Raw genomic sequence first — 12,500 nt, 5'->3', positions numbered from 1 at the left:
GGACTCCGGAGGACTCCCCCTGAGAGCCAGGTACCTCTTGTACTCTTCCTTGCTGATGGTGATGTCCCCATTGCCGTTTCCCGAGTTATTGTTGTCGTCGTCTATCTTGATGAACTTGCTCTCCGTCGAGCGAGGTCGTGGGGAGCTGAGGTCGTCGCGCAAGTCGTCCCGCAGTGACCTGTGGTCGTCTGAGAAGGAGGTCGAGACGGCGCTCTCGTCTCCGTCTGAGAGACCTTCCACGATGGCTGTGGGGGCTCGAGGTAAAGGTGATATAGTAGGGGGGCGTGGATAGAGTGGGGTGCTGGTGATATAGTGGGCGTTTCTGAGGGCGTGTCGGATGTGGGTGGGTGTTATAGTTGGAGGGGTCGAACTGGCTGTAGGCGTACCGCCCATGCTGTAGGGGCGTGGGTGGTCGCCATCTCCACCGTTGCCACCATCGCCCGCAACGTGAGCTAGGTCGGCGATGACTACCTCCGCCGCCCCAAGAAACTCGCACCATTTTTAGTAAGTCACTTAAAGGCAGTGATTGTTAAAAGCTATGGACAATATTAAGTCTTACAGCTACCCGTTAATACTTCTATTGTCAAGCCTGAATACTTTACACTCACTCACGTAATCAGATTACTTCGTAATCAGAATAAATCCATATGACATTGAAAAAAGTTTAAGTTAACTCAAAGTTCTTGTCTAGTCTTCAGAGAATTGGAAAAACAAAAGTTCAAGCTAAGTTCCCCTTAACCCTACTTCTTCACTACGTTCTAAACTTACACCTGTTAGCACTAGTTTTGCGATTAGCACCATCACAAGTTTCCCTTAAGTGTCTACATATCTTCCTTGTACAATGGCTTGCGATTCGCTCTAGTCCAGACAGTGGTTACCAAACTTTTAAAAAGACACAATTCCAATGAACCTTAATCTCACTTAAAACAGCAACGATGCAATAGGAACTTACAAAGATGATACACCGAACACACAGACGCACTCTCGTGTTATAAAGAAATGAACATTTTACAACACTGAGCGGGGCACTGCATAAGACACTGAATATAAGACGCGTGGAAATACGAGGAGGAAGAGAGATTAGAACCGGTTAACAGGAGGCACCTCGAGAATCTGGACGACAAAGGCACAATCGGGGTCACGTCATCTGACGAGACACATCAAAGCCGACCTTAACTGGTCATCAGACTCCGACCGCAGCAGCGTTCATTAAAGCATGACTTTCGTCTGACGCTTGTAGAGCATATGCCGTATTCACGCTATCATTAACCACACGCTGATGTCTTTCTGGCATTGCTAAATCATTAGTCATAGTCGTAACTAATGGTTTAATTAAGTTAAATCCCTGGTCCTGCGTTTATCATACATAAATTTCCTTCACTTTTTGCAATCATGCTGCCAATCCTCGAATTAAAACACTTTAGAATGTTGCATTACATTAAGGAAATAATAATACCAGTCACAAATGATTCATACTGTTAAAAACATCACTGAATTTTATTTCACACCAATTCTGCACAATCGACGTTTCTGTACTGCAGTGCCAATTAATCTGTGCCAATCAGTATGATAGCCGATGCCATGCCGCTCCACAAAGTTACATTTTTCATCTGTTTCTTCTCATCTCTAACTGCAAGTTAGAAGGAGAAGACTTGATTTAAAACTCACGGACTTTTCTAAGAGCAGAGTCTTAGTTCCAGAGTTGCTGTTGTTTATCTAAATTCCCTTGATATAAACAGTCTTCCTACGAGTACAGCGGCTTGTTCATACGCAGAAGTTTTCAGGCAAATTTCCTGTAAAGAAAAGGAAAAACAAAATGAATTAGTGAATGTCGTTACTAAAATCAACTGAAAAGGATACCAATTAGTCAATAAAATCAATAAGATTAGTTAAAAAGTATATAACAGTCACAAAAATTTATGTTTTTATGAAAGGTTCACACATAGGCCTACAAAGCAAATAAAATACTCTAACATGCCTGCACATCACACGAGGTATTTATGAAAAGCAGCATACACAAAATACGATTAGATTTGCAACTTTGATGCTCCGGATATTTTTCTTTTTTTTTTGTGTATCTTTAGGTTAGGCTTAAAGAATAGGTACTTTGCTCACGGTAAATTCCTTATCATTATATATCCAACGATAAATGAAAGCAAGGAAAAAGACGAATTAAATAGAAATGAGTCGGGTCCTATACCAAAGGAAGATAAAAGACTAGCATATACCAAGGAGAACCTTGCGCAGTACACTCTAGACATTACAAAAGGTTCCTTGGTTTTTACTTTTCTCCTTCTCACAAGTCTCTTCCTACACAGCTTTCCACCTTCTCAAAACTCATCTTGCTCCAATTAACATTTCGACTTTTAGAACAATCCCTTCGTGTCATCTCAAGAGGTCTAAAAAAAAAATTATTAATGATTTTGGTAAATCATATTTTTTTTCTTCTAAATAACAATCTAAAGAAGGCTGTTTATAAGGAATGAAATTATAAAAGAAGGTGATTTTATTATCATGGCAATAATATGCCAATAAATATTCGTGGAGTTCTTAACAAAAGGAGAGACGTTTTTTCTCGGTAACTAAAAGACGAAGTGTACCAGACTGAGACTGGGACGGATAATCAATTTTATAAACAAAGACGAACCTCTTCACTTTTGCCATGATATAAGAGCTCAAGTTAATGGTAGCTGAGCTCTTGATAAAAAAGAAGTCTGTTTACGGATGCAGAGAGAGAGAGAGAGAGAGAGAGAGAGAGAGAGAGAGAGAAAGCAAAAATTAAAATGTAAGTAAACAGATATTCCATTAACGAAAATTAAGTAGAAACACGTAACCAAATTATGATGTAAGAAAACCAATATGAGAGAGAGAGAGAGAGAGAGAGAGAGAGAGAGAATTAAAATGTTAGATAACGGATATTCTAATAATAAACTAAAGTAGAAACAGAACACCAAATTAAGATGCAAGAAAAATATCTGACTAAAGAAGAGAGAGAGAGAGAGAGAGAGAGAGAGAGAGAGAGACTTAAAATGTAAGAAAACGGATATATTATTAATAAATAAGCAGAACCCGAACACAATGTTATGCTGTAAAAAAACAATATTTGAATATGAGAGAGAGAGAGAGAGAGAGAGAGAGAGAGAGAGAGTAAAATGGAAGGGGATTAAGGGATATATTCATAAGAACAAAGAGGGTAACAGGCTTAAAGAAAAATACCAGGACCATACAAGAAGAGGGTAAAAGGGATGGCGATTAATCACATGCTAATGACTCATAAGAAGACATTACAAAGAGGGGAAGGAAATGCACATTTGGCTAAGACGAAAATACCCGAAAATTTAAGACATTAAACAGCTTTCTTATAAATTACGGTAATCGCTTATATATGAGAGTTAATCGTTATCTTTTCCAGATGATATATAAGTAGTCGGCAGGCAATGGGGTGAAAATAGTGAACTGATTAAACAGTATCCATGACTTTTATGTTATAGTTATAATAACTTACAAAGGGAAGATTCTCTATTCTTAACATTAAAGCTTTATTTTGACGTTATAGTATAGAGAGAGAGAGAGAGAGAGAGAGAGAGAGAGAGAGAGATTTAAGTGCCGCCAGGATCAGAGTCATTGAGCTCATGTAGCTTCTGAAGGCTTCCACGTCATGAATAACAAAAGAGCAAAGAGAAGCGCAAAAACTCTCTCTCCTTAAAGGCTTAATACACGGAATGGCTATTAGTGTAATGATCGCCATATTAGGGCATGTGGGCCGATGCCATATCGTACGTTACGTCGAGGAGTAAAAGTAGACATTTTTTAACAAAATTGACAACGTTCGATTCTCTTTTTGCAGTATTGGCGCAGCCTGGCTACTTTTTTTAAACACTTAAAACAATGTTTTCTTACAAATTATGAGAATTGTCATACTCAGTAAGTAAAAAAAAAAAAATCTATCGGAACTTTAACTGAATGATTACTTGTATGTATGTATGTATGTATGTATGTATGTATGTAGGTAAGTATCACTTTAAGGAATAGAAGAGGCTGGGAGGAAGATAGCTAGTACTAGTAATTTGGAATGAATTTTCAATATTACTTTTGAAATAATGTTATTCTTCTAGAACACATTATGGTTGACTATGCTCCTCCACGGGAGGGGTCAATTTTTAGACCTCCTAATAATTATTTTAATAATTCGGGACCTTACTCTGGGGAGTACCTTGATAACATCGGAGTAATAGTGATACTTACGAGAAGCTCACGATTTTCACATCTCTTTCTGAGATATATCTAATACCCGTATACATCCTTTTTTTTTCTTGAGTTACGAGTAATTTATCGTATGTTCACGACTTGAATTTCCCAATATATGTTACATAGTGAATCTAAAGAGCTTTTTGGACCTGATAAGTCATTTTAATCTACACAAATATGGTGGAATATACACATATGCACAAATATACAGTACACACACATTGGTAATATTACTCTCTTATGTAAATGCGTTTGTCCAGCTGATTACCGCCCAATTTCCATAACTCCCATATTACCTAAAGCTTCTGAACGTCTTTCTGCAAAACGTCTAAATAGGTTTGCTGAAGGTAATCATCTGTTCCCTAGTTAGCAATTTGGCTTTCGTAAAGGCCTTGGAACATGCAATGCTCTTCTTACAACCTCTAATATTGTACAGAAATCTCTTGATTGTGGTCAGGAAGTTCGTATGATTGGTCTTGATTTTAGACTAATGCTGCCTTTGACCGTGTTAACCATGAAGCCCTTGTTTTCAAACTCAAACGGTTGGGAGTGGGTGGGTCTTTTCTTAGCACCATTAATGAATTTTCCAGTAATAGATGGCAAAGAGTTGTTGTTGATAGGCACCATAGTGAATATAGGAATGTAATATCTGATGTTCCTCAGGGCAGTGTTCTTGCCCCATTACTTTTCATACATATGACGAGTGGTTAGGCTTAGAAAACACGCTGGTTGCATAAGCAGATGATGCTACTCTCTGCATAAATTCCATGTCCTGAATGTAGACCTGGGGTTGCTGAATCCCTAAATAGAGATTTAGCTAAAATTAATGGTTGGTGTAAATTATGAGGCATGAAGTTGAATCCTAACAAAACTCGAGGTATGATAGTAAGTAGGTCGCGGACAGTGGCGCCTCAACATCCGGATCTCAGCATTGATAATGTTTCTTTAACTCTGTATGAGACTTTGAATATTAGGTGTGATTCTTGACAGATATTTTTTTTTTTTTTTTGAGAAACACATTAGGTCTGTCTCTTTTCCAAATGCACAAAAATTGTCTTATTGAGAAAGTCTTATAAGATTTTCAGTGATAAATCTATGAAGAAGTGTTTTAATTCTTTCATTTTATCTTGTTTCGAGTATTATCCTGTTTGGTCTTCAACTGCCGATTCTCATCTTAATTTGTTGGACAGTAACTTACGGTCTATTAAATTTCTTATTCCTGATCTAGATCATAATATCTGACATCTTTGTTCAATTAGTTCGCTATGCATGTTGCATAAGATTTTTCATAATTCTGACCATCGTTTGTATTCAGATCTTCCCGGACAGTACCATCCTTTTGTTATACTAGCCATGCAGTTAATTCTATATTCCAGAATTCTCCATTATAAAGCTTAATAATACATAGTATTCTAGAAGTTTGATTCAATTTGTGACCAAGTTGTGGAATGATCTACTTAATCGGGTACTTTAATCGATGGAACTTCAAAAGTTCGAACTTGCAGCAAAAATTTTTATGTTGAACAGGCTGACATAAGTCTTTGTTATAGCTTATGTATGAAAGATTTGTTTTAATGCTGCTACTGTTATTAAAATATTTCTTTAATTGTTCCTTACTACTCTTGTAGTTTATATATTTCCTTATTCCTTTTCCTTACTGGGCTATTTTTCCATTGTTGGAGCCCTTGGGCTTATAACACCCCGCTTTTTCAACTAGGGTTGTAGCTTTGCTAATAATAATAATAATAATAATAATAATAATAATAATAATAATAATGTTTACGTACACGTGCGAGGGCAAACGTTTTTATGTGTTTACATGTGTATACACACACACACACATATATATATATATATATATACATACATATATATACATATACATACATACATGTATATACATATATATAAATATATATATATATATATATATGTGTGTGTATATATATACACACATATATATATATATATATATGTGTGTGTGTGTGTGTGTATATACACATGTAAACATATAAAAACGTTTGCCCTCGCACGTGTACGTACATATTATTATTATTATTATTATTATTATTATTATTATTATTATTATTATTATTATTATTATTATCATTATTATTATCTACATAATAAACATGAAAAGATGACCTCAACTTTCTACAGAAATCCCTCGCTAGCCATACACGCACAATGCTGATCAATCCTTTCTCCAGCCCTATAGGTACGAATATCTCGTCCGTATTGATCGCAATGTATTTCCGTTTGAAAATGTACCCCTATTAATGAGCACCGAATTGAAAAGAAAAAGTCTCAGCTGCTCTTTCATCCCGGCCAACCGTGAAAGGAGGTGAGACTTTAAAACTTCTCGAGTGTCGTAATACGGCCAATTTAATGCAAACGCTATGAAGCGTTGCATTTCCTTTTCATAATGAGAATAGTTCGTCCTTCACTTTCCCCACGTGTTAATGGAGAAATGATGATGATGATTCTAAGCTAGTTCTCTATCATATATGAAACAGAAAACGTTCTATCTAACCTAATCTCTGTATAATATATACCATTATTAACCTGCTCTCTCTCTCTCTCTCTCTCTTTTATTTTTCTAGTGTTTCTCTCTTTTATTCGGTGTTTTTCCATGATGCCCTTAAATACCATTCTCTCTCTCTCTCTCTCTCTCTCTCTCTCTCTCTCAAAATGTCAAAAGCTTAAAAATATGATATATATATATATATATATATATATATATTTCTCTATCTACAGGTACAAAAAAAATAAGAATGAATGATTCAACCTTCTCCTTCCACTATTCTCTCACTTAGTCTTAATTAAGTTAAAAGTCGGCCGTGACAGGGACTCCTATGTCAAGTATTAAGTTTCAAAGATTCTGGTCTGTCGCCACTCCACAAAACGAGTATTATTCCGTGTGATGCAAAGAGCTTTGCAGGTATTAAAGGATAGGAGCGTTAACCCTAATGCCCTTTTGCTTTGCTGACTTTCCCAGAGGCCGGGCCGTGGAAATGGCCAAAGGGTGCTGTCCGCCGCAGGCAAACCAATTACGTGGTAAACAACAGCAACGATTATAAAATCAATACGCAAACACTGCGTTCCGTATACAAACGTAACGTAATGGTTATCAAGATGATTTTCTACCTGCTGCAGGTAATACGCGCCGTTTATTTCCCCCTAAAAGGGATGGTTTTTCTCTTATGAACTATTCTTATCGAATTTATTGCTTGAAGAAATACTTACTTTCCCTGTTTTCTATTACTTCTTTTGTACTTCTTTGCATTTATTTTGTACTTGACTTATTTTCATCATTAAGTAAACATCTCAGTCATTAATAAATATTTTCTTCCAGTTAGTGGAAAACCGAATCTGTGTAGATAATTTTCACTTTATTACAAAATACTCTTCATAGAACTTTAAATTTTAAGAATGGTTTTCATAGCAAATGGTTCTACTGAATTTCGAAAATGGCATTTAAATTGAGTTGACAGGTCGTGCGTAACTCATTATCTCTCAATGTCCTTGAGGTTTTATGAAATAAGTTTCGAATAACAATATATAGTTAAACATTATTGACTTACACACAAAAACACTTATACATATATATGTGTGTATGCATATACTGTATACATGCATGTACACACAAATATATATATATATATATATAAATATATATATATATATATACTGTATATATATATATATACACACACACATATATATATATATACACACATATATATATATATATATACACACACACATATATATATATATACACACACACACACACATATATATATATATACACAAATATATATATATATATATATATACATATATATATTTATATATATACGTGTGTATACCTCATCCTAAATATGAAAGAAGCTTATAGAAAAAACACAAAGGTCATTGCTACTTTCATAATAAATGCTAAATCTTGAATGAAGCCCCTGTGCAGAAAACTTCCTTAACATACACCTAAAAATTTGTTCCTCAGCAGTGAAATTCAACTCTATACTATTTAGCACGCAATGTCACGCTTCCTGGACACTATTCTCCTTCCTTTTCAATGTCTCTTTCAATCGAGCACAAAGCATCTCCCTAATATAAGCGGATGGTTATTAAATTTTCAAAAGCTAATTTTTGAAACGCGACAGGTCTATAAATTATTCATTGTAATAACGTATCAAAATATAGCACGTAAAGAGTTTCTTAAAATCAAGTAAGCTAGTTTTATTAAATGCAAAATAATAACAACACAATTTTCCTCAGCGTCTGTTTCTCCTCGTTCAAAAGGATCGAATTACCTTCTTTTTCCTTCACATATAAGAGATATAAGAATAGTTAATTGCACGATATGTCTACTGAATAGTAGAAAATAAACAAAGGAGAGAATTTTTTAATTAAAAAAAAAAATTGTGAAAACTCAAGTCTTCTGATATTGGAAATATGTTTAAAAATTCTGTTAAATTATGTTTTTCAAATAAAAAACATTAAAGATTATACTACTGATATATTATGACTCAGATTAAAAATCATGTTTCGTCACAATTCAAATAAAAAACATTAAAGATTATACTATTGTGACTCACTGATTAAAAATCATGTTACGTAACAATCATTATCCTATTCATAAAAAATCAAATGCAAAGTCATATCACATGAGTCCTAGTTTTCTAAATTGAAATTTAATAGGTGCTTCAAGTATTCTCAAGATGTAATTTTCCTCCAAATATTTCAAAGGGTAACCAAGTAAGGCATAAAAACAATAAATTAAAGTTTAATTAGGTAAACACACGGATTTTCTGATACGTCAAAGATATTAATACCAACTAGGTTACTAGAACAACACAGAATAGAAATCTCTCTCTCTCTCTCTCTCTCTCTCTCTCTCTCGTTCAGTGATTTTTTTTCTGCAACCAAAGAAAATAGAACAACATATCAATACCCTCCTCATTTCATTTTCAGCATAAGCAAATTCGTTTGTCAACATAGCCTAGTAACTTACTGGAATACCACATCGTTTTAACTTAACATGGAACAAAGGCAATACAATGGATCAAACAATTACATCGCACCATGTGAACATACGTATCAATTGTGCATAACACTAACACTAATATTGGAAATAATAATAAAGACTCCTTTCCTCTGCTTTTTTAAATTATTATAATTATCCTCTTTTAATTACTATCATAATTTTCATTATTACAAAATTCACAAATGTCAATATAAAACATTAAAACGCTATGAGGTCACAGTAGTTCCCGGCTTTGTTTATGTTTTTTAATCTGGACTTTTGTAATAGGCTACATAATACAAGCAAATCATTTGTAGATTTTATATCAACTTGAAGATTTTAATTTTTCACTTTTGAATTTGTAATATACTTACTACTACTATAATTATTACAGCTACATATAGTTTTATTTCTAATCCTGTCCTGCCATTTAACTCCCAATTTTCTTTTGAGGGCTTTGCTCTCAAGTCTAAAAAATCTGTTGGATATTGTTTCATTGCCATACCACGACTCATGTCCATATTATAACACCAATCTCACTAAACTGATACATAACCTGATTTTTTATGTAATGTCAGGGGATTTGATTTCCAAATTTTACTTAACCTAGCCATTGTATGAATTGTTTTTATTTTCAATCTTTCATTATACTTCAAGTCAAAATTTTAAATGATTCACCTCATTAATCGTTTCTCCTTCCAATGATATTTCATCTCCTATTGCAAATTCCTTTCTCATCATCTCTGTCTTTCTTCTAATTACCTTGAGCCTAACCTCCTGTGATATTTAATATATACTAGTATGATAAAAACGACAATGAGGCTGATTATAATAACAATAGCCTAATAACAGACCCTCATGTACAAAGGGTCATATAAAATCAATCGATTTTGGAGGGAAATAAATAAAAAAGAAACATATAAAAGATAAATAACGAAACGAGCTTTGTTGATTGCCTTTGAAGTGTAGTGAGATTAAGGAATCTGGTATAACCGGCAAATGAGCCTTAATTAATGGGATCTGAAAGACGACAAAATCGGGAAAAGTAGTCCAGAACCAAACAATATAACAATGCTAAAGTCCCGAGAGAGTTGTTCTAATAATTACGGGATATTTCCCGGCCTTCTGACAAGTTCAAACTTTTTAGCTGACTTTGCTATGGAACATAATTCCAGAGAGAAATAGTTCTAGGTTGTTCTATAGGTTTCATTGGCGCTCCAGTCATATAACAACGTAAATAGTACGGACAGCGTTCTCAAATAGAGGAACAATAATAATTTTAAAATCAAACAGTGCAGATAACAATTTTCTTAACTACTAATTGAGGGTTGTAGAAGGGAAAACATAAGAAAGACACAAATGGCAGAATTTCACGAATGATCTTTATTGCACGACGGTGGAAGTAATCATGGAGATAATGATGGCATACTTGAAAGTTACACGTGAAGTTTTACATTTCAAATAGCGAGCTAATGACAGGCAAATTGTGATTACTTGAGCACTTTTAACACTATTTCTTTAAAAACTAACCATTCACCTGAAATATGAAATTGAAAACTTGATTCAGGAGAGACAAACCGTAAGTGTTCCTCCATGTCACCTACATCAAAATAATGCATTCTTTTCCATAGTCAACAAGAGCATTTCATAAATATCAATTTCAGGTTACTGAAATAAACTAAGTTCAATATCTTTTATTCTTTTTTTTGCAAAAAAAAACTTGCATCTCAGCCCCTTGAGAGAGAGAGAGAGAGAGAGAGAGAGAGAGAGACCCATCTACAACTGTTTCATTCAGGTGCACCAATTCAATTGGCAAATCCTCTCGCCGTACACGCCTGGACAATGTCAGATCATTAGCAACCGTAAATCAATATCATAAGAGTACGTAGTTGCCAGAAACTTCTTTGATGACGGAATCGATAAAAGCAACGTCCATTCATACATCATCCTTACGCAGAACAGCAATATCGAACGGCGAATACGGAAAGAGATTATGGCTCGGGGCAAGAGCTTTTCTCATTAAAGCCTCCGTCCATTTCCAACGCAAATACAATGAAAACTATATAAACATCTAAAAAGCCGTAGGCCTAAGCCTAAGAAGTCTGTGGCATACGAAAGACATCAATGGATAGCGCAATGGCCAGGGAAGAGAGCAATGGGGAGAAACCTATTATTTGGCATAGAATATTGTCGCACGCACTTTCACGGTTTGCTCATAAACGATAGGCCTATACTCTTCGCCGTCGGCTTAATGTATCTCTCTCTCTCTCTCTCTCTCTCTCTCTCTCTCTCTCTCACACACATAAAAATACATTTTTTAAAACTCCAAATAGCACAAAATGCAGATAAGAATTTTACTAAATTACGCAATTAAAAAAAAATAAGACTGAAATTAAAGGAAGGATAAGCGTGAGATGGAGAGCTGTTGGTAAACAAAATGAGATTATGAAATGTAAAATGTCACTTTCTCTAAAGAGAAAAGTATTTAATCAGATGGTCCTAACAGTATCAACTTACGCATCAGAGACTTTCGTTCGTTGGAGCCTTACTAAAGCTTCAGAACATAAGTTAGTTACAACTCATAGAGCTATGGAAAGATTAATGACGGAAATAACACTAAGGGACAGAAAAAGACCAACATGGATACGAAAGCAAGCGAAAATAGAGGATATTCTAACGACATGTAGGAAAAAGAAATTGACATAGGCAGGACATATAATAAGAACGACAGATAACAGACGGACATTAAGAATAACAGAATGGATCCCTAGAAACTGCAAAAGAAACAGGGTAAGGAAGAGAATTGGATTAGTTACGGTGGTTGATGATGATGAATATAGATGCATATATCATCATCATCAGCTTTAGATAGTCCAATGCCGAACAAAGGCCTCTGACACGTCCTTCCACTCGTGTCTGTTCATGGTCTTTCTATGCCACAATATGCCTGCAAATTTTCTTAGCTCGTCAATCTATCGTCTATACACACACACACATATATATATATATATATATATTCACATAATTCACATATTATGTATGTATGGAGAGAGAGAGAGAGAGAGAGAGAGAGAGAGAGAGAGTTCAAGGATAGGGATTGCTTTATCAGCAATAAAACAGACTGACCCTTCTAAGAAATAAGCCTCGGCACATTTCTCTTTTCCAAGCGATCGTGTTACAAAACTTCTGGAAGGAAGAGATGTCCGCAGATCTCAAGGATCAC

General features: G+C 34.9%; 1 protein-coding gene across 1 annotated transcript in view; it reads right to left on the bottom strand.

The window, feature by feature from the left end:
* LOC137621773 (uncharacterized) overlaps nucleotides 1–12,500 on the bottom strand; it is a 167,857-nt gene that overhangs the window by 24,375 nt on the left and 130,982 nt on the right. The window contains exon 3 of the mRNA XM_068352282.1: nucleotides 1–1,793. This exon is cut by the window's left edge and continues 189 nt beyond it. Within this exon, the coding sequence (XP_068208383.1) occupies nucleotides 1–393 (393 nt within the window). The 5' untranslated portion in view covers nucleotides 394–1,793. The remainder of the gene's footprint in view (nucleotides 1,794–12,500) is intronic.

The sequence above is a fragment of the Palaemon carinicauda genome, chromosome 28 (genome assembly GCF_036898095.1).
Source record: "Palaemon carinicauda isolate YSFRI2023 chromosome 28, ASM3689809v2, whole genome shotgun sequence".
Lineage (NCBI taxonomy): Eukaryota > Metazoa > Arthropoda > Malacostraca > Decapoda > Palaemonidae > Palaemon > Palaemon carinicauda.
The sequence above is the reverse complement of the archived record's forward strand: the minus strand, read 5'-3'. Positions and strand labels throughout refer to the sequence as shown.